Source organism: Corapipo altera, unplaced genomic scaffold (assembly GCF_003945725.1).
Source record: "Corapipo altera isolate COAL_440 unplaced genomic scaffold, ASM394572v1 56, whole genome shotgun sequence".
NCBI lineage: Eukaryota > Metazoa > Chordata > Aves > Passeriformes > Pipridae > Corapipo > Corapipo altera.
In genome coordinates, this window is record NW_020884896.1 from 11446198 (window position 1) to 11470036 (window position 23839).

General features: G+C 42.3%; 1 protein-coding gene across 1 annotated transcript in view; it reads left to right on the forward strand.

Annotated features, from left to right (window-relative positions):
• Positions 1-23018: 23018 nt before the first annotated feature.
• TRUB1 (TruB pseudouridine synthase family member 1) overlaps positions 23019-23839 on the forward strand; it is a 28798-nt gene continuing 27977 nt past the window's right edge. Inside the window, 1 exon segment of the mRNA XM_027647925.1 lies at positions 23019-23177. Within this exon segment, the coding sequence (XP_027503726.1) occupies positions 23033-23177 (145 nt within the window). The 5' untranslated portion in view covers positions 23019-23032.

Consider the following 23839-nt stretch of genomic DNA (forward strand, 5'->3'; position numbering starts at 1 on the left):
TTGTGGTTTTGAGTGGCAAATATCTTTTTTTTCTTCCTGTGACAGATGGATGACTTAGTCTGTTAATAGAGGAAGCTGTCACAGAGGAATTACACATATAGACTTAATTTACATTTTTAAAGTACAAGCTATATAGGTGCACTTTATCTTTTCAGCTCTTGGAAGGGGCTTGACTCTTGACTCAGTTTTCTGCAGAAACTTTTTATGCTCAGCAGCTAAGTGAACAATTATCAGAAGCCCCTAAGAAATTGCTCCAGCATTGGCCCCGTTGTTTATTACTTTACTGGAAAAGTGTGGACTGCAAGAGCAAGCTGATCCAAGATGCCAGATAAAGATCATCTCCAGGTTGAAACTAAAATTTGATAACAAAAACTTGCACCATCATGAGCCAAGGTCAGTATAATTGTGTAACTCTACTGTTTTAGCAGCTGAAGATTCCACCTGATTAACCTATTTATAGCTTTGTATTAATTCAGTAGCACTTATTCCAGCGGCTCCATGGAATTTCATAAACACAGCCAAGGAGACACCAATCCCAAGTGCATTACAGAATGAGTTGGCTTTCATTAAGTTAACTCCTGATGTTGGGCTGATCTGTGTACCTGCAGCTCCCTAACTTGGGCAATGTATTAGCAGGGTCTGAGCTGGATGGGAAACAAATGGGAAACTTCAGAATAGCACAATAATGCAACCATGTAATTTGTGTTGTATTGCCATTGCTACTAACAGGCCACAGATTTTGTGGTGAATTTGCAAGCCCTCAGGGCTGAGCTGTGACAGCCCTGCTTGGTCTGAACTTTATTGACCTGCCTGCAGCTTTGTTTTACTTTGAATTATCTGCAACAGCATTTTTTCTTCTGACCAGGTGGTTAGGGCTAAATTCTTTTACTTTGCTTGTCATTGTAATGGTGCTGCTGCAGTTCTACAGTTTAATGACACATCTGGGGCTGGTAGGATGGCTGAGGGCTGGAGAGCATCACAGCAGAGGAATACTGGCATGGGGAAAAGAGATGGGGCACAGGCTTCACACCCACGGTAAGTTCAAGAAACACAGACCTGGAGCTGGACAAAGCTCCGTTTAGGGGTAACAAAGACAACAAAGAAATAGTATCTAACAGATTTAAAAGGTACTGTATGTAGAAAATGCAGATAGGATGTGGAGGTGCAAAACAGTGAAGGAAGAGGAAAGGTATAAATGTGTTAGCAACCATATTAAAATGAGTAAGACAAAACTATCAACATGAACAACCATAATCTTCCTGGGGAAAGACTCCAGAAACCAATGACCTGCTGCATCACAACCACCACCACCAGAATGACAGCATGGACTACAGACCCTGAGGAGCAGGGGAAGGGACCATCAGGAAACAGAGCAGGACATAGGAAGAGCACTTCTAACAGATTTATTATTAGCATTGAATGTTTTTGTGCCTAGACAAAGCTGCTTTCTGTAATAATTACGTCTGGGTTGATGGTGACTGTTGGAACAGACTACAAGTATAGGAAGTAAGAGGATCAAACACACCAGAAGTTCAGTCTCCTGCTGCCAGGGAGAAGACTCTGACCAAGCAGGGACAGATACTTCTATATTCTGATGGAAAATGTCATCTGTTGTGCTGTTGATTTTGATCCCGATGCCCTCCATGCTGTGGAAAAGCTGCTTGTGGGCTTTTCCTGTATGAGAACAGTGACATTTGATCTGAAATCTGTCTGGAACCGAGACTGGGGATATGCATAAGGCTGTTGGTAAATACCATTCTTCAACATTTAAATGGTGCTGTAGCTCCAATTTGGAGACTTTAGCCGAGTGCAGCCACACCACCCTTATTAAAGAAACAAGAGAACACCTGAGTCCTGCCTCCAACCAAGCATCTTATAACAACAGCTCTTTTTCTTTCGTTTGAATCTGGACATATCTACTCAAGTCATATTCAACTATGCTACTGCCTCCAGGTTTAACCAGAATAAAAAATGAGTACTGTGACAGTCAGTATGACCAGACTGCTAAAATAGAAACAGAATTTCATTCGGATGCTCATCATTATTTAATCCAGCAAATATTACAATTTCATTTTACCAGAACATATTTTGCTTTGGATTGGGTCCCAAATAATTTCATTCTCTGGTTACTGCATTGTTTCAGTGACAACATAACCACAACTATTCTTAGGGGGATCAATGTGCATATGGGAAACAAAGCACTCATCAGTGGGTACCATTCTTAGTATCCATTTGTCTCTTGGTTCCCTGAATCACTGTTATGAAGCATTTCCAGGGAGCTGATACTTATGTTTTAAACCATTATGTTTTCTACCATCTATAAGCATGTCTGGGCCAGAAATCATTCCGTGGCTGTTGCTGCTGCATCCTTCAGGGGACAAAATGTTCTAAAGAGCTAATGTTGCTCTTTCATTAAGAAACCTATTCAGAACCACAGAGAGTGATTTTGACAGTGCAATTGGTAGTTGCTCTAGGGCAGGAGCTTGACAGGAGTCCTATTTTAAGCTAAATGAATGTATTCTGTTTATTTAAAGAAGCAGAGTCAGTTATAGATTTTGGTGTGCGTGCACAAATATATACCTGTGTACCTTGTGCACTCTGCCTCTCCAGATAGTACAAAATAATTCTGCCTTGATACATAAAAAAAATAAATTGTTGTTTCTGGACAGCCCTGGCATGGAGAGTAAGAAAGAAATAGGAAAGGAAAAAGGAAAAGAAAATGGAAAAGAGAAAGATGAAAAGAGGTGAAAAAGATAAAAATAAAAATTAAAAGGAAAATAAAAGAGAGATTCCTACAAACCTCAGATCAGTCATTTTACTCTGTCTTGCGCTTTTCAAGCATAAACATATTTTGCTTTTTCATACAGAATCATAGAATCATTTAGGTTGCAAAGTACCTCTAAGATCATTGAGTCCAACCATTAACCCAAGCCCATCACTAAACCATGTCCCCAAGTCCCACATCTCCATGTCTTTTAAATCCCTTCAGGGATGGTGACTCCAGCACTACCCTGGGCAACCTGTTTCAGTGCTAAAGCACCCTCTTGGTGAGGAAATTTTTCCTAATATCCAATCTTGAGGCCGTTTCCTCTTGTCACCTGGGAGAAGTGACCAACCCCCACCCATATGTTTTGTTGGGTTTAAGTGTGGGTGCAGACAGAAGGACATTTAGTGAATAAGGGAAGTTAAAGTGACGAGCATTAAGGTTCAAAGTGACAGAAGAGATTAACTGTTTGCAAAAATGAACAAGGCTATAGTTTCACATCAGGGTTCTTCTGGTGGCAGAGCTGGTTTTAAAAAATTCCTATCAGCTGCTGGGCATTGTGTTATATAAACAACATTACACTGATCATTGCACCACAGCCCAAAAAGTTCAACCAGCACAGCCAAAGGTTATAAACTGCTGCATGAAGGCAGAAACATGAACCGGGGGGGAACAAGCAGCACATTTCTATTTGTCTTCTTGAAGCAGAACTGGAAAGAGCAGCAGCCTCTGAGAAGGAAGGATGCTTGTGTGGCTGAACCGAGGTCTGGGGAGCTGGAAGAAGCTGGTGTCTGTTCCTGACCCTACTGCATGACCCATCACCTCTGTCACTAAAGCATGGGAGAAATATTACTGGAAGTATTTTCAGAAGGATGTAGTCCTGTCTCATTAATGCAAGTGTAATGGAAGATGGCATAAAAACAGCATTGTTATCAGTCCCTCTCATCTTTATAAGTGTCACTGCACAGGTAATTGCAGCCTTTCAAAATTTGATCTCCTGGTAGTGCTACCACACACTTACACTTCTGTCTTAGCAAAATATTCTTTGCAAGGGCTTTGGAGATCAAAGAAAGTCGGAACTTGATTGGAAACCAATTATCTACTGCTCTGTGGACCTTTGAAAACTAACAGGATTTTTATTTCCTTTATCTTTTGAACCCCAAAATGAGCAATATAAAGATAAGGAAAATCAGAACAAAAGAACAGATGTACCAAGGAAAGAGTAGAAAGGGAAAGCAAGAATGTGTGTATAGGTTACTCGGATAAATTTAAGAAAAATTTTTAAAAATCAGGTTTCTGGATTAGAAAACCTCAACAAGCTACAGGCATAAGTAATATATCTTTCAGCTCAGTATCTTTGTAACTCAGAAAAACATCTAAACACAGAGCTGCAGTATGGATTACACATGGATATCCATAGGAAAGACATTTTTTTTTCTCCATATGCAAATTACAAATTACTTGTGCAGTTGGTGCTACTCAAAGTACCATTTCTCCAGCAGTACATTGATATACCTTGCATCTTGTTGCCTAATTTCTTTAGCCTTTCTCCTACTCTTTTCCTTGTTTGGCTTCATTTTCCAGGAAGAATCTAACGCCTAGAAGTGTGTTTTACCGCTCCCGCTCTACCTTGTCATTTCCAGTGCTGTCTGCAGTCTGTGGGCCAAGGAAAGCAGATGCAGATCCATCCACTCCTGTAGCATTTCACCCACTTCTGTGGCCCTGTTACTTTAATTTTAGTTTTGCTGTCTGGGGTCAGTCCTTGTACAGAGACAATTAACACTGAGCATCTGAAATCTGATAGGGATTTAAAGCAGTGGGTGAGTGGTTGCCACCTGGTGAGCGGAGGAGGAAGGAGGGGGAGGATGAATGAGCTGGCCCTTTTCCTTTCCCATCCGGCGCACATTAGCGGATCAATGACTGAAATGGATGAGGGTGCTGCTGAAGTGTCACGGCAGTGTAATGATGTAGCTGCTATTAATGGCTAGAGCTCCAGCCCGGAAATTATAGATGAAGAAATGGAAAAAAATATTTCTGTGGGCTCTGAATTGGTGATTTGAGGACTGTAATTTAGTGCTTGCTATCATATTTCATAAAATGGCTAGTGTGCACATTTTCAGAAGTTCACTTGTTAGTTAAGGAAGGAATAAAGTCAATAAAGTGTGTTTGATCACAATTCTTCCATTTCCCATCTAAGATACAACACACGATCAGCAATGGTGTCTTTCCTTTAAATCAAGGTTCATACTTTTCGGCTGATCTGTTTGCAGTGGGGCAATGTACCTTCAGCCCTCTGGCTGTCTGGATTTAGAGTAGATATGCAAAATATGGTAGTTTATATAGCCTGTGAACTCAGCATATTTCAAGGTCAAATTTCAAGGTCAATTGCACTAAAATCACTGACAAACCCATGGTTATCTTCAGGCAGCCTGGATCTAGACGTAGTAAAAAACCCCACAACTGATCAAAGCAACCCAAAAATCCCACAGCAAAAGCACCTCGTCTTGCAAAATTGTTGAAAAGGACAAATCTGCTATTCTCAGCTAAGTCTGTGGCCCAAGGGAAGCTGTACCCTTCTACCAGCAGTTTGACCAATACCAGGATCCAAAAGGGTTTTATCCATATTGACTTTCTTTGGGCTGCCCTTCTCCTACAGCAATTAGACAGGTCAGAGGGGAGAGAGCGTGAAGGGAGGGAGTTCAGCTCCCTCTTCACTGGAAATGATGCAAAGAAACATCCTCTGCTTCTGAGACACTAAAAAGTGAATATACAGAATTCTATAAGAAAGATGTCTGTAAGAGCACTGTTTCCACCCACATCTTTCAGGCTAACCTACTTTCTGCTTCTTGCTCTGAGGCTTTTCCCTTTGTCCCTGCTGCGGGTGGCTGCTGTAGTTGCTACTGAGGCTGTGGCTGCCCTTTCTGCAAGCAGGGAAGGGGAAGGCATCCAGCATGGATTGGGTGAAACAACCAACCAGATCACTTAGTGGTTAATAGCTGGGCCTGAAAAACAGTTCCTACCTAAAATCCACAGCAGTCACACCTGCTGAGATGGGGGGAACTCTGCCCTTCACATGCTGAGGCACACTCTGGTCCCCACTCCCAGCCCTTTCTGCAAGACAATTAATTCTCCACAGCTCTCTTAGTGGAAGCTTCAATGTGTGTCAAAAAGGTTTTTCTCTAATTTCAGCCTCCTAACTTTTAATTTATGCTTCCTAAATAGCTAAGGCTGTCTGATAAGACAGCCTGGGTTGAGCAAGGAGAGGGGGCCATGAGATAAACAACAACGGGTGATTGGGCATAAATATTTCAGAAAAATGTGTCATCGTAAAAGGCATGGCTGCAGCTATTCCTCCTCGGGGGTCAGGTTGCAAAAGCCTGTTCCTCACTCCCCCAGCATCTGCCTCCCTGGCTCCGAGGTGTGGACACATCCAAGTGCGTTATAAATTTCCAGAATGGGCGAAGCAGGAAAGCAAGTATTTACTTTGCGCTGGTAAAACAGTGATTATAATTCTGCCTTGTCGCTGGCTAATTAAAGCTCACACAGCTAGTTCATCGCCAGTCAAAGGCTGCGAGCCCTGATCATCACCAGGCGGTTCTGCCCCCGTCAGACCCATCCCGATGTGTACCCGAGTGTTTCACTGGAACTGAGCCGCTCTGTGCGTCGCGCTCGGCTGCGCCGGCACCCGGCCCTGGGTGAGAATGGGAATTGGCACATCAGCGGTTTGACCCTTTTCTCACAGACTGTTTAATAGAAAACGCTTCACTGCAACTGGTATTTATCTCAAAATGCACATTACGGAAGAAAATCTGTAGCACCCTCCCCGAAGGATCCGACACGTGGATTCAGTGCACCCTGGGGGTTTCTGCTGCGCTGCTTCAGGAGGCTGCTCTCCCCCCACTGCCCCCGGCTTATCCGCCCCCAGAGCAGGGGCAGCAGAAGGGCATGATGCATCTGCTCCTGACCTCCCCTGCTTCCCAGGCCAGCTACTGCCCTAAATACATCTGGTATATCCTGCAGAACTGTAGCAGAGCTGTGTTACGCTGCAGGACAGCCAACCTCAGCTTTCAGCTTTGCTGAGAAGATGGGAACATCTTTGCTCTGCTTCATTTTGGTGGGAGCTGGAATCTGAGTCCTCTTAAGCAGCCTGTTAGTGCAAAATATCATGTATTAAAAATTGATGAAGAACTGGGGAAATTCCTAAAGGCTGTGGGCTGTACTATGCAGTATGTACACCCTGAAAGTCACACTGGGCCCAAATATTATGTCCACAGAAGCGTCTTTAAAAAACTCAAGGTGTGTGAATTAGAGTACATGGCAGCTTGAGAACTCCCTTTGGATGGATTCAAGCAGTGGGACTGCCCTGTAAATAAGAAGGTTGTTCACTGTCCAACTTCATCTAACATTTATGTTTTCTAACAATCAGAATGCCTAGAGGAAAGGAAATGCAGCAAACTCTCGAGTTCTGGGTTCATCTGAGGGCTCACAGGTTCCTCTTGTGCCCTTCAGAGCTCAGCCATCCTCAGTGTATTGTAGCCCTGCAGCCACAAGGCAAAACATCCTCGCTGTGCTCCCAGAAGGAAAAATGCTGCCAGAGTCTTGAGGTTCAAAGGCCTTGCTGGTGGAGTATGGGGCATTTTAGAAAAGCTAGGCAGTAGTCCACTACTGCTAATTGGTAGTAGTGTAAGACTTTGGAGATCAGGAAACATCCAGCTGTCTAGCAGGTGCTGTGACCAAAATTTGAGTCAATATACAATCAACTCAGCAAACTACTGCCCTTCTCTTAAAGAGCTTGGGTTCATTGATTGACCAGCATCTCCGAGACAGGTCTGATATTGAACACTACTAAGCCCTGTCTCAGGTTACGCCATTTTTTTAACCACTGGAAAGCGCTGGTTAGATTGCCTTGCTCATTGATAATTTTTCCTCTGGTTCTCATTATGGAGAATGATACTGCTAAACAGGACATTAGAAAGTCAATCAAATATTGCAAAATATACAATAAAGGCCTATTATAAAAATATTTCTTTATTTCTAATTTTTTCCTCTATCTCTGTAAACTCACCTGACTATATTTACATTCGAGATATATAATCAACATCATTTTAAACTCCTTTGTGGGACGGAGATAGTTACTTTATGGACTAGATGTATTTTGAGGAAATACAGCCAGAATGTGGATTTTCCTTGTCAAACCCACTGCTTGGAGATAAATGATTCATCTTTGGTTTAACATGTAATTTATTAATTTTTAATTAATAGTACAGACAACACTGGACAATTATTGTTACTTCTTTTGGCCTTTTCCACTTATCACAGAAAAATAAAGTTTAGCATATTCAAAAAGATTCAACAAAATGTTAGTTCTGACCCTGCGTAACTCTCAAGGTCATTTCAAGTAGAAAATAAAAGTAAATATAGTATGTATTATTTGAAAGTGTAAGGGCAGAAGCACAGAACCAACACAATGGTCCCAGCTTCTTGTCCTCTAAAGGTCAGCTGTGAGGACGTGACACTGTTAAATTACCAGGGCAAAAGAAGCTGAAATGTAAAAGAAAGTATAGAAATACAAAAGAAAGAAAAAGAAGACTTAAATAATTCCAGGTCACTCTATTGTGGTCCTCAGAGCATCCAACTGCTCTGTAAATGCTGCTTAATTAAATGAGCTTAGATTGACAGCAATATTTAATTCCAATTGCATTAGAACAGAATCACTACCTGATGATGATTATTATTATTATTACTATTAACTAATTCCAAATACTGCAGCAGAAGCAAGCTAGGGGTAGATCTGAATTTACATCCTGATCAAGAATTTATGGTGCAGGTCCAAAAGCATCAAGTCAAAGGACAATATTAATTTGTTACAAGGTCATACAGACCTCCACCTCCTTGATTCATGTTCTCTGCTCCCAGCTTTACAGAAGACCTGTGTAAAGGTCAGCTGCTTAGTCTGAATGTCTTAAAGAAGAATGAAGCGAATATGGTCATGCCTTCAAGTTTTAGCTTCCTAGAGAAAATATGGTAGTAAATCAAACAGATATTTATCTTGGATGCTGTGGGGAGTGCATGCATTTTGGTGCATGGGGCAATGGCTGAATGGGAAATCTGACATGACTACCAAAAATGAACTTATGATCTGTAGCAAATGAAGGTCTGTCAGTCAGACAAAATGTGAGACTCTGCTAAACCAAATGGGCTTGTTTATCACTGTAATTATATAGCCTTAAAGTGATAAGGTATTACATCTACATGTCTTACTCTGTGCCAGGAACTGTTCTGCAGCAACCCAGTAAATTTAATTACTAGAGGTAGAAAAAAATTCCTTTATTTCATGATCTATCCACCCCTGCAATGATTACTCTAGGGAAATTCTCAGTGAAGCCAAGCAGATGGTTCCTACCTTGTTGTACACCCAGCTTATTTTCTTTCAAGCTATGAAGTGGTTTACAATGCCATTTTTCTCTGGAGCTGCCTTGCATTTGGCAGAGTTCTGACTGTGCATGAATTCCTTTTTATTGTATCTGTGAATAAATTGCTTGGTTTCTTTTTTAACCCAGATAATAAATCCCATTTTGGATTTATATAAATAAGGACATGAATCAGACAAGTATCTAGTCCAAACACACTTTAAACAAGATGACTCCCACTGACTTTGTTACAAGAGAGTCAGATTTAATGTCACTGTCTCTGGTGCATTTCCACAAACATCCAAATTGAGCTCTTAAACACTTGTCTGTGGACCAATATTGTGTATTTCTGCTTCTGACCAATCCCTTGTTCCCATTTTACACAGATGTGTACATTTGCAGCAAACCTGAACAGATGTTGGTTTGGTGAGGGAGCTGCCTGCTTTCCTTGTGCTACTGGTAACCAACATTGATCCTAAGGGCAGGATGAAATATGCCTGTGATACTCTCCAAGGTAAACTTTGTCCTTGTGTCAGAAGTCAGCTCAAGCCCTACACACTGTTCAAGGGATTTACCAAGGACAGAGGTGTGGTATTGAATTGTTCTTGGCAGAAAGGTAAAATTCTGTTATTTCTCCTTTCTTCTTATAACCATTTCAGGCTAGCAGGGCTCTCAGAAGAAATATCATACAGGTTTGGGAAAAGTGATGAACACTGATGATATATCTCAGGAAACTTTTCTTTAAGTCAAATCTTTGTAAAACTAGAACTGCCCAGATTAAAGACTAAACCCAAATTGGCAGGTGCCTGATTGAGGAATAGTATATACTTTATCTGATTTGAGACTATGTAGCTCCAAGGAATTCTTTAAAGAGAGATAAATCATTAATCCCCACAATCAGTTCAGAGCAGCCAGAATAGAAGATAAAGTTCCCATGTCTTTGTGCCACATATACCTCCAGGCATCTTCTAACAGATTTCTCTGCAGTTTGAATTCAGCTCTCTACTTCAGAGTCGGAGACACAGAGGGAAGCTGTGTTTGAAAGCAAAGAAAATAGCTGAAAACTCTCAAGAGGTATAATTTAAAATGGATGGTGAGGGGGGGAAATTTATTTGCAAGCATTATGGTGTATTTTTCTCTGATACCCATTAAGGGCATACACAATACCTGGATGACTTAACCTGTGACCATTATTTATTGTAACCTACTTTTTCCCTAGAGTGAATGCCTGACTTCGAATCTTCCATTAATCACTAAGTGCACTTCTGGGAAGGGTAAATACAACAGCAAAGGCCTGGATCCTCAGGCAAGAAGCACACAGCAATCAAAACCAGAAAGTAGAAAAGTGGTTTTAAGTGTCCTCTTTGCTCCCTGAGCCTGGACAAGCTGTATAAGGCTGGCCCCAATGGAAATGAGAAGACCCTGCAGCTCGCTCGTTCTTCTGAGAGTTTGCTTCAATCCTTCCCTTTTTACTGTGGAATAAAGAACCTATTTTCAGGCTTAGGGGAGAAAAACATTCACCCAGGAATGGCTCCAGCACAGTGATTTGTGTGGAGCAGTGATTTGCCACACAGTATCTTTGATGCAGAATTACTGTGATGATCAAAGCAAGTTTAATCAGCTCAGTGGTTTGTAAGTGTTTGCAGCCCCTTCTGCCTGCCTCCAAGTGACCAGGATGTCTCCTTCACTTTGGACAGCAATGATGCAGGGAAAACCAGTAATAGCTCTGTGGCAAGCCTTCCCTCAGGCATGTTTTCACCCTCATCCTTCAATGGGAGGACAGATGGAAATATGAATTATGAGTGGGAGACATTGCCAACTCTACCCATTGAGGGAACAGCTTCTGAGGGAAGGTCATCCTTTCTATCTGTTCCCTGCCCCATGAAACCTCTCAGACAAGCTCAGAAGGTTTTCAGAAACGTTTGGAAGTGTGGGCCTATGAACTGAAGCTTGGCCTACCAGCATCATACAAGGCTGTTGTTTCAGCTGCTGACCCCAACCAAGCACAAAGCACAGCTAATTTTGGAGACATGATAGTGATTCTCTGACGCACAAACACCTTCCTGGCGCACCTCATCTAGCTTCTCTGTCGTTTTTATGCTGGTCAGACAACATGGACCTTCCTGGGGAAAAAGCAACTGTACTGTGTTGCTGAATCTCACAAACCCCCTGGTTTTCAGTGTTGAAACAGTTGGACTTTGAAGCTAAATCCGGATGAATGCTTCTGAAGAGGAAAGCAGATCCTTTTAGTGTCTGAACCATTAAGCTGTACTTAAAAGAATGAGGGAAAGGTCTCAGAAGTCTTGTTTAATACAAGCTGCTATTCTAGGCTTCATTCCTCCCCCAGCTGGTATTTCCTGCTCTGCAAAACACAGGGGAAGGCTAAGGCATTATTTAATGGGATTTCTCTGAAAGAGAAATCTTTAAACTCTGCTATGGCACAAGAAACACAGGTGGCTGGGGGAGCTGCATGGCTGGTACCTGCGCAGGAGTGTGTGCTGTGCAGACAGTCCTGGTGAGTGAAGAGCAGAGAGGCTGCTATTCCACAGATCTGCCTGTGCAATGTCCAAGACAAATCTAATATAAGCTTTATTTTTGAGGATTTAAGTGGGGAAAAGCCTTGTCCTTGTTTCCTGCACAAGAGGTAAGCTCCCAGCAGCTGGAGCTGCTGGCCATGGAGCAGCTACAATAACTGTTCCACTGTTGCTGAAAAGTAACTTATTAATTTGACTGTCAAATCACAGATTTCTTTGAGTCCCTCTCTTCCATTGCCAGTACTGAATGGGCAGGTTCCCATATTAACTTTTTGAGTTGCTGTCATTTGCAGAAATTCATCTGTTCCAACTGTTTCCCCCTTAAGCTCTTTTGGACTGGAACAACTGTAAGCTCTTTGCAGTTCATTCATGGGGGCTCTCACTTTGGCAGAGGATCAGACTGAGCCAGGACAGCCACGGCCATGGGATTTTTTTAAGGACATTTAGTTCCTGCCATCTGTCTGTTGGCTCAACTCTAAGAAATTTAGATTCTGCTGCCTTCCCAATGTTTTTTTCCCCCCTTGGCCTGCTGTCAGGATATGCAATCTGTCTCTGTGAGTCTTCCAGTGAGACAGCACTTGAGATGCGATAAAATTCCTCCAACTCTTACATGTGTTACTGTATTTCTTAAGAACAGGTGACGATAAAGACACAGGACCACACACATCACTTGAAAGGCAAAAAGAACAAAGAGGTTCCAAACTTTTAATGTGGACTTCCTGTATTTTAGGAAGAGTGTAACAACACTTTCTCTGCTATTTCCTCATTTTGGCCTTTTAGAGCAGGTTGTTTGGTCAAGCTGAGGTGTGACATGAGTGACTAGTTTTTGTGCTGCCACAGTGGGGCCATTTCATGCAGCAGTGCAGGCATTGAGGAAAAATTGGGGCTAGTGCACTGCTCCAGGGATCCTCCTGCTTGCACATAACATAGTTACACCCCACCTTATTTTTCATATCTATTTTCCCCTGAGATGTTTTGAAGGAGACGGTATTTCACTGATGCTCTGGTACTCCTCCCCTTGAGCCTGGGTTTGCCCATGATGTCTGACAGCCCACTAGACCATAATAGCACTGAGAGACCTCAGAGCCAGGTGCCCTGAGCACCTGATCCATTTTGATGCTGGGCTTATGTACATAATGCATTGAAGGTTTAAACTTTGAAGTGGTTTATGAATGATTCCCATGAGAACAGAAAGTCTTTAGTAGAAGATGGGATCAGAGGACACAAGTCTCCGTAAGTGAGCTGTTCTGCTTTCGCGAAAGTTGGGATACATATTTTGCAATCGGGTTTTCATATATGACTTCTAAGAATGGGACATTCCCAGTGATAAATCTGAAGGTGTGACAGATTCTGTCTGTTTTGGTAAATACGTTATGAGCCCATCAACATTTACATTATAATTTCAGTCTCTGCTTGAGGGCCCAGCTAGGCTTAGATTAGACCTTTTACCTTACAAGGTTTATTTATTTTAAAGACACTAAAAATATTACATTGATAGTACGTTTCTGAATCTAACCCATACAAAAGAGACATTTAATTTATAGAATGAAACAATAAAAATCTAAAAATGTGGGAGTGCAGCTGGTTAATATCTGTGTTCTTGTCTAATTGACAGTTTTTAAAAAATACTGTCTTAGCTAGAAAATAAAATCACTGTTTTTAACAAAACACATCTTCACAATCTTACTTGATTGCAGGGCTCACATTTTATATATATAGCTGAGGTCGAACTAAATGATCTTTGTTTTTAGCTGACTGCAGTGCTTCTGCAGAGAATGATGATAAATCTTCAAGTGACAAAACCTGGATGTTTTCAGTTTCAATAAAAATTAGTTATTTTTTTAAAGTGAGAATAACAACAAAGAGGCACAAATTAGACAATGTAGGATTTAGATAAATTTAGGGTTATGACAGCTCGCTTGCCCTCAGCCAGTATAATGAATAATTTAGAGCCAAATTTAGGGGCACTCCAGGACTAAAGTATTACATTATCTAATTTCTGTTGTTACTCTGAAGTGTAGGCAGCAAGCTTATTAAATATGAATGGAGTAATCAGACAAATTCTATGACTCTGTGTGTGAGCTTCTCATTAATGATTCACAATGAGGCATCATGAAAGACTAAGCAGACTGCACTGGATTTAAAGGTAATAAACGTACTGCAGAAACAAAGTAATTTAATGACCTTCCTATGAACGACAGGGCTTAAAGCAAAAGGATACTCAAGCAGAGTATCCTTATTGAAGCACTAACTCAAGTAGATCATCTTAGATCATCTGTGGCACATCTCTGGTCACCTCTTGAATATCAGCCTTGCCATGGTACGCCTGTTTAATGCCTCTTTCCATGCTATGTTTATAGCCTGGTAGTCTCAGCCACCACAGCACCAGGATTCCATCACTGCACAGAATGATTACTGGAAACTGGATTCTTAGTAGGACACAGCACGTACCTTCAAGCCAAGTTAGCAATTAGGGCATGATTTTGAGCATCCTTTACCTCTCACTGACTTCAACAGATAGCACTCCTGGGATCAAGGTCTTCAGCTGCGTAAGTGAATACTGCTTCAAAGGGAAATTCTGAGCTAAAAGAAAAAAATACTTTGGCCTTTTTTTCAGCTTTCCAGGAAGCAGTTTTCAATATCTAACAGAGAAAAAGATTCCTTAGTTTGTTTTTTATATTTAAGATTGGGTGCACTGATGTTTCTTTTAGCAGTGGAATGTGAATCAGGATATTGAATATGAACAGCAATTCCTTCCCTCATCAAACAGTTGAAACAGAGATTCAAATTAAACAAAACCAGTTTAAATTTACTTTCTAGGTGTTATCAGATTTATAGTTATAGCTAATAGGGGTTTTTTTCTAAGCAAAAATATTTTGAATAAACTTCTCATTATCATTTCCTCATAGTGATTACTACAAAACCCAAATGTTCTCTTTGTCCAGCTGTCTAGACAATATCCTTACAAATCCTGCAAGATAAAATAGCCAATGAAGGAATGATAAAAATACATGAAAACCTGGAAGAGATGTCAAAAAACTGACAAATACTCAACTCCATTTTACTTTCTCATTTCAAAGAAAAGTACAGGTCTTCAGACATGACAGGAAAAATACAGTCTCAGGGTCACTTGTTGTCCATGATCAAGATATGAGATGGGATAACCCAGACTGAGTGGAATATTGATCTAGGTATATGTGTTGTCCAAAATATTTATTACTTTGTTCACACAGATGTGGTAAATATAGAACGTAATTTTAATGATTGCAACCCAGAAAAAAAAAGCAGAACTCATCAACTTTTTGATCTCCTTGTTTTTAACAAGGTACCTCTAAAATCAGTCTTTTTTGTCTCTGCAATTTTAAGTCCAACTTCATGAAAATAAAAAGCAGGCATTATTATTTTAATCTTACAGTTGGCAAACAGCATCTTTACAGACTCCAAAGACTAAACAATTAAAAGTTGAATAATTTATGGCAAATGGAACAATTCCTGTCAACAGTATTATAACATGCATTTGAAATATACTTTGCTGCCTGAAGCTGCCTGATGATTGATTCTGGAGTGCTCATTAGTGATGCAACTGGAGCCCCCGCCCGTGGGCAATGGCTACTTTTGTTTATCTGCACTTCTGAATTAATCGGAACTAATTCACGGTTACTTGAGCTCATTGAGAGTGAGAGTGTGCCAATGAAAGAGAGTGGAGGAAGTGTGCTACTGTTGTCTTCATGCCAGCAGGTTCTGTTCCAGTTAAAACGTGCCAGAATGGCCACTGACTCCTCTGGCCAGGGAACACGGCAGACGCTGCCTCAGCTCCAATTTCCTTCTAGGGACAATGGATAGCAAGTTCACAGCTTTGACTTTCTTATCATAGGTAGGTGCTGGTGATGTTTACAAGCCTCTCACAGCAAAACAGGTGTTTGGCTGGGCAGATATTAGGGAGCAGCTACAAGGGGTGAATGATCAGGTAGAGGAATATGGGGACTGTCTTTCTTTGAAACGGTTAAGAGCCAAAAGGATTGAATATTTCTAGGGAACAAAAGCACCAACAAGGTGGCTTGGAGAAAACTGCCAGGTTAAAATGAGGTTGAGAAAAGCCAGTTTCTGCCAATGCGTGGGGGATGTCTCCACTCAGAGGAGAGATTTGTTGATTGAGGTCATGCCTGGGGAGTAGTCATTTACTTAATGATCCTGCTCTTGGTAGGAAGAATCTGAGATGCTTAACCATTTCCCTTTGTGGGGTTTCTGGACAGCTCTTCCCCTTTAGTGTGAGGAGAGATATTTCTTTCTTCTTACGAGCATATGGCAAACCAGAGCTTTTAAGCAATTTTTACATTTTGAGCTGTAACTCCGTGACCCTTGTGTGGAGTGAACCTTCATCTCTAAGCTTCTTCTAACTGCCTTTTGCAGAAGTGCTTTTCAGCTGGCTCTTCACTGTCCTGTGAGTCACGCAGTGCAGGCCATTCTTGGGAAGGGTGTGAAGGCCTGTCAGACTGGGAGGAAAGACATAAGCAAATAATGACATATGCTATCTTACGTCTGCAGAGAATTATTCTTTCCCCCAATAACTGGTGTGTTTGTCCCTCTAAAAGCATCCATGCAATGGAAGATGGAGGATGCAGGGAGAAAGAGAACAGCTCTCAGGCATGAGGCAGCTTCCCTTGCAACACATGAAATGTCAGTCAGGGAGTGTGGTGAGAGCCTGGGACACCAGCTACCATCTATGCCCTGCTCTGTTAATGATACTACATAATCTCACAGGTGCAGAAAGAGGCTCTACAGCTGCACCAAGGAGGTCAAGCTTTGCACCTCATAAAGAGGTCAAAAAAATAAATTGGGTGTTAAGAAGTTTAGGAAGGAACATAAAGCATAACAGGAGGTCTTGTCATGCCATGCTGTAAAACCAGAGCATGGCCAGATTTTAACTGCTTAGTAAAATACTGGTGATCCCATATCAAGAAGGATGTTGTAAAATCCAAAAATAGATGGAGAGAATAGAATCATAATGATGATTATAAGCCAACAAATAGCCTCTGTCCAAGGAGCGACAAAATAGAGAGCTTCAGAAAGAATTAATAGGATTCTTCACATTGAGAAGAGACAAATAGAGAAGAGCAAGATATGATTTAAGGCCTTTCAAATCATGAGAGAAATGGAGGAAGTAAATGTGTGAATTTTTCATTTTTCATTGTACAGGAATTGAGAGGTACTTAGTGCAAGTCAAGGTAGCTGGAAGTAAAGGACAAAATAAAAAGGACTCCTTCATATAGCCTCCAACTAACTTGAGAAAGTCACTGCCACAGATTAAAAACTGAGTGTACATATCATTTCAAACAATTAGGCAGATTAGACAACAGCCAGAAGATCCATGGATAAGGGCTAAATATAATAGTCCGCATTCCAGCTTTGGCTAAAAATACCTCCAATTGCTGACCACGAGAAGCTGAGAAGAAGGAAACTCTTTGGAGTTTTTATTCTTATGCTGTCCGCAAGGATTTGCTCAGGCTCCCAGCAGTGGCCTTGAGACCTGGGCTTTTGGGTTGTTCGTGCAGTTACAGCACATTAAATCTGGAAGTACAAGAGTGTTTCAGAAGAGGAGCTCACACAAGAAAATTACACAACGTTTATTTAACTTTGATATGAGTTTAATGGTAGATGTTGAAGGCGGTTTTTTTCTAGAGGTACAGTCTCTTCCTTCACTTGAATGAACAGCTGAGGAAAAGAGGTCATCTGAGGAGCTCAGGTATGCACTTTTCTGCGCATTCATCATAAACCAATAATCAGTCTATATGTGTGCTCACAAGATGAGAAAGAGTTGCCAAAGGACAGATAACTAACCTGTTTATTTATCTGAGAGTTGAAATTGTATAAAGCCAATTGAGAAAACAGGTATAAATTCGAACTACTAGTGAAGATACAGCTCTATGTATTTCCTTGTCTCCCAGTATCTCCAAATCAAGACTGAATGTTTTCGAAGAAAACACACTCCAGGTCAATCATTGCTGAATTTATTTTCTAGCTGTGGTATTTAGCAGCTTCTCAGATTTAATTGTGTTTAGGTCCTTTTAACCTTATGTTCTGAATCTAGAGAGGGGCAGGTTGGACTTAAATTGTCCATATAAACAATCCTTTATGTGATGCTTTTTTCCACATATACATCTAGTGAGTTCTTCATCATTCCTAATTACAATAAAGGTAGATGGAAAATTACTTCTTTGAAAGAAACTGTAATAGGAAACTGCATAAATTTAAACAAAACCTGAGAATCCCACTGACATTTTCTTAGCAACAAAATCAAAGATTTGCAAAATGTATTTTCTTTTTTTTTCCCTCAGCATCACTGCATCTTCTGATTGCATACTATGCTTAGTCCTCTGTCATTATAGACAGACCTGGGCATGTATCAGAGATTAAAAGTTTTTTCAGATCTGTCATCACTAATGCAGTATGTTTATAAAGGGTCCATAAGGAGCAATTGAAATCATATCTGTATCATATTTTTCTGTAGCTCTGCATCTACCAGTGGTGAGGAAAAATTGCTGTTTTCTTGTTTAGCTAACTGCCAAAACTGCATTTCACAGGAAGATGGAATAGCTAAAAACATTTGGATTCTACTGTAGTCTGTCCAACTCAAATTGACACTATAAATGTGCATTAAATCAGCTCCCCTTATCTCAACTATTCGCAATTAAAAAGAATCCCTCTAATACCAAAGAATCCATAATAAAAATCTAAAGAAAATATTCCTATAAATAAATAAGTCTAGACTTAAAATCCAGATTGGTGTAAACGTTAACTACTGATCCTCTTCTGAACAAAATGCCAAAAATCTGCTCATGAAATACTTGCAGTTTAGGCATCTTTTTTCACGGGGAGAATGACTAACAATATTTGCCAAACCTAGATGAGTGTATGCCGTGGGTAGTTCTATCTTTCCCTTGCATGAAGTAACTGATATTCCTTTTTTTCAAAACTGCTGCAGTTCAACAAGATACTGAAGAATTTACCTTTGTTCAGAAGAACCACACACATGATGAATTATGTGCCTGTTTGAATGGGACCAAATGAACTAACAAGCTGATGTTATTTATCTACACCTTATTATCCAAACAGATGGAACAATTGGAGGGAAAAAAACCCCTACGTATATCAGACTTTGATAGTTCCTACTACAGACAAAATCCCTCTAGCTGACAAGGGAGCTGTTTACATGACTGTGACCTGAACTTTCAAACAGCTGCAACTCTTTGTTTTACAGGAAGACCATGAGCTGTGATTGACCTCCTTGCCATTGTTTGCTCTGATTTTGCTACAGATGATAAAGCTGGACCATGAAGTGAGCACAAATACAGGAATGGCCTGTTGCTGCTGAATCTACTTCAAAAGCTGTACTGCAGCACCATTTTCCTCTGCATTGTGGTCTGTGAGCATTACCTCGTACAAAGCCAGGCTGAAAGCACACAGAGCAGTGAGCATTTGCTGGAGGAGGTAGAAGAAAGTGTTGCATCTGTTCTGCACAAGCAAGTCAGGGATTTCTCCTCCTCTGCAATAGCACTCATCTGCTGTTTGCATGTACAACAGCTACTATCCATTATCTCTTCTGTATAAAGCATAATTGCACCAGATCCTTGAGGCATTACTCTCTGTAATTCCAGAGACATAAGTGGAGGATTTGGCCTGCCTCTAGTAGACCTGTCATGTTCCATGCATAAAGGAACATTGTCCTTTCAGCCATTTACTGAGCCCCTTTATTAAGGTTGCAAATAAAGTCAGTAACTCTAATCATACTTCTGGTTGTTGTGAATCCTGGCTTGGCTAGGAATCATTGGAGATAAACATCTCATTTCAAATCAGCCACTGAGCAGATGGTAATGACTTCTAATCACAAGCAACACAAGGAAAATCTGAAATAAAGCCCTTGAGATGAACAGTTTGGTGCATCATTCCCACCATTCTGAATGCTGAATAACCTTGTCCCACAAAGAGAGCCATGTGTGATTTATGTACACATACACTTCCAGCTAACTAAAATACTGACAGTCATTAATTGTTTTTCACAATTCTAACTTTGGGCCCTTGTCCAATGCCCACCGAACTCAAAGCAAACATCTTCTTTCTAAGCCTTCAAAGACTCCATCTGCTGCAATAACGAAGTGTTGTGTTTTAATTGCGGATGCAGAAGTTCGGGGGACCTACAAGAACTTCCTGCTCAATACTAAAAATGAAATTGGGGGCAGTTTCTTTAGACACCTTTCCCCTCCCCCCCAAAAAAAAGAAAAGCAAAGCTTTTTGCCATTTGTGGAAACAGTGCTGGGGGTCAGACACTGCCTTTCAGCTCATGGTCTGTGCCTGTGTCAGGTTAATGACGTAATTTTAGACTATTCTTAGCTTAGGTCAGTCCTGAGAAGGCAGTACAGGGAGTTTTTTCACAGAGCCTGTCTGCCACTGCATTATTCAAAAGTTGAGGTGCTCTTTGTATTAAGGATGATTTTATGCCAAGAATGGAGCTCTCATTTCTATATAATCTCCCTCCGATCCTTTGTGATGTGTTCAGAACAGTCTACTAACCCAATGATATTGCTGGCCATGACAGAGTGACAGGTTTGCATTTCAGTCCTTGGGCTGCAATCTTCCTGCTTGGAAGCTCGCTAACACCATTTCTTAATAGTCATGTTTGAATAGTTTTGCTTGTGCCCACATACAGAGCAATCTGTGTTTAAGCTCTTTTTAGCAGGGAATTGGCGAGAATAGTTTTCAAACAACCTGATTAAACCATGTCTGCAACAAAAATTCCATCACAGTTTACAACATGCCTTCCACAACCCTGCTTAAATTCTAACTCCATGTAAATCAGTGGTAATTTTTCTGCTGACCTCTCACCTGAATGTGGCTTTGCCGTTTTATCTTCTGGAGAAGGACTCTGATACCTCACTTCATGTCCTGCAATGACAGCCACGTGTACCACTCATCACCACCCTCGCAGTTTATGGTAATAGCCAGATTACAGCCCTGTAGATGACATCTAAGCAAATAAGGTGCCTGGTTAATAATACACACAAGAAGTGTGCAGGGGAGGCTGCTCAGCTTTGCTGGGGGCAGGAAGCCATTTCCCATCTCATGGATACAGTGGTGGCAGCTCCAGCTGGAAGCTCCGTGCCCTGTGCAGCTGCTGGGGAAGGTGTGAGCAGGCATGGAGTGAGCCACTGACTCCAGCATGGGCTGAAAACCCACACAGGGACCTTGATCCTGCTCTGCACAGAGGTAGCCATTGACTTCAGCAGGAAGATTTGCTTCTCTCAAGCTCTGGGAAGGTCTGGGAACACGCAGAGCTCTTAGCTAGCCATGTATTTTTTTTGCTGTAACAGTGTCTCTTCATGATTTCATCTGCAGGCTCTTACAAATGAATAAATGAAATCCATGAATGAAACATCTAAGCTCTCAGTGCCTTGCTAGAGCATAGCTTGCTCAAATGCCTTGGGAATGTTGTCAGAGAAATGAGTCTGTACAAATCAGTCCTGAAGAGGAAATCCCACACACTGTACTCATGCATGGAAGTGAGAGATCCAGAAGAAGCCTTCCCAGCATTCTCTTACATGACACATAAGAAGGCAGGAAGATTAATGGACACAGCAACTAGTCAGCAGATCATTACAGAATCAGCTATGTTGGAAAAGGCCTCTGAGATCATCGAGTCCAACCTATGACCCAGCACCACCATGTCAAGTAGACCACGGCACTAAGTTTCACATCCAGTCTTTCCTAAAACACCTCCAGGGATGGTCACTTCACAATCTCCCTGGGCAGCCCATTCCAATGTCTAAACACTCTTTCTGTGAAGAAATTCTTCCTAATGTCTACCCTGAACCTCTCCTGGTGCAGATTGAGGCTACTTCCTCTTATCCTCTCTAATATAATTCTTTCAAGTTGGCAATGAATGAACCACGACACACTGGTCAGTGAACTTTCCCCACCAATACCTGCAATACCCTCTGTGTCTGGTGGAGCCACAGTGGGAAGCATCCCATAGCAGATAGCCCACAGGCCAGCCGCTCCCTCCAGCTGCTGGGCTGTGTTCTCCTTGCCACCCAGCAGATCTCTGTGGTGGTGCCTCTTTCCAACCCCAACATCTCCCCCCAAAGGCCACACTGTGATCTCAGAAATGCTTATGAGGTCTTGGCCTTTACAAACACCACCTGAGCTAAGCTTCTCTTGAGCTTATCAGAAACGTGGTCTGTTCCCAGGAACTTGTACTGTCTAACGAGCTCCTGTTTTTAATGAACAGTCTTGGAAACTTATTTTTCTTGCCTGAATAACAAGCTAAGTGGAATGATATTTTCGTTATCAAACTTTCAAAGAAAGTTACTGAGCTGAATTGCAGCCAGGATGGAAAATCACTACGACTAAAGCCAAGTCTTTTGTAACCCTATAAACAGCAGTACGAAGAGAGACCCTTTGAGCTCTCCTGGACCACACTGGGCTGTGACCAGCACCTCCCTCTGAGTGGGGCCTCTCAGAGCCCCCATGTGAGTCAGTGAATTCTCACATTTGCTGTACTTTGAGGACCATCACCAAATGCTGATGGAGCGTGGGTTGATACTCCCACTCCTCGAGGCTCAACCCTTCGCCTGTTGAGAAGATGCAAAGGCATCTGACATGAGCACTTTCACAGGTACAATGCCTTGTACAAACTCCTTTAGGAGTCCATGTGTGTAAGTGTGAATATGCTATAGCCAATGTACCATGAATGCTGCTCTCTTAGATTCTTAAGTACTTTAGATTTGTAAGTTATGCCTGTGAGTTAATGTAGAGCTTATAATAAATTCTATATGAATCCTTTGTTAAATTGTTTAACTTAAGCTATTGATTACAACTGCTTTAAGTGCAGTTAAACCTTTAGGGCTAAACTGTTGGTGAATTTTGGGGGCTCAGTTTGTCAAGGGTGTCCACTCTGAACCTTGTCATCAACGGGAGGGTGTCCCTTATTCCTCTTAATCCTTACCCTTTCTTATCCTTACCCTTTCCCCCCCACCCCTCCAGCCTCCACATAGATATTTTTTGCAGTTGATTTCAGTGTCAGATTGATTGACTTTACAGATTTCAGTTTGCTTTTTCTCTGCGTGCATTAACCCCCTGGTAAGCAGCAGCGCGAACCTTGCCCACGAGCTGCTTCGCGCTTTCGCTTTTGCGTTAAACCCGCTTTTGCCGAGCGCTTTGCCGGTGATTCTTTAAAGCGACCTTAAAACCCCCGGTTCTCTCCGCCCGGACTCCATGTCCCAGCGGGCGCTCCGGGCGCGCTGCCGGGAGCGGGGCGGGCCGAGGGCAGCATGGCCGCCAGGGAGGCGGGCGGCGCGGTGCTGGGCACGGCGGCCGAGAGGCTCTTCTCGCTCAGCGGGCTCTTCGCCGTCTACAAGCCCAAGGGACCCACCTCGGCCGGCGTGCTCAACCTGCTCAAGGAGAGGCTGCTGGCAGGTGAGGGTGAGGAGAGGCGGCCGGGCCGGCCCCGGCACAAGGCGTAGGGATGCCCAGCCCGGCGTGGCTGCGGGATGGGTGCCATGTGCGTGCGTTCCTTGGGCGTGCTGGAATCACAACCGCTGACAAGCCGCAGCACCCTCTTTCTCTACAGTTCTGCAAACTGAAGGAGAACTGGGATTTGGTTTGGATTTTTGTTGCTGTTGTTGTTTCTCGGGGGGCTTTTTCTTCTTTGTTTGGTGGTAGTTCACAGCCATGGCATGGCCCACTCGGGAATGCATCCCTTCCTGGATACGTCCTGGCTTGCTGCACCAGGGGAGGTTCAGGTTGGACATTAGGGAGGGATTTCGTCACGGAAGGGGTGATTAGACATTGGAACAGGCTGCTCAGGGAGGTGGTGGAGTCGCCGTCCCTGGGGGTGCTTTAGGAAAGGCTGTCCCAGCGAGTCTCCGTGTGTTGGTCCCACTGCACGGGGAGCCGAGACCACATTCACCGCTCTGTCCTGGGGGCGGGCGCCTGCTGTCGGCTCAGGTACAGCAGGATGTGAAACGTCATTTTGGATGGGGATGAGATCTGCCCCAGCGGAAAGCTGCAGTCCTGCACGGTGCAGGGGATCCCTGCTTGGACAGCTGTCCTGTCCCAGGCACAGCGTGTACCCGTCT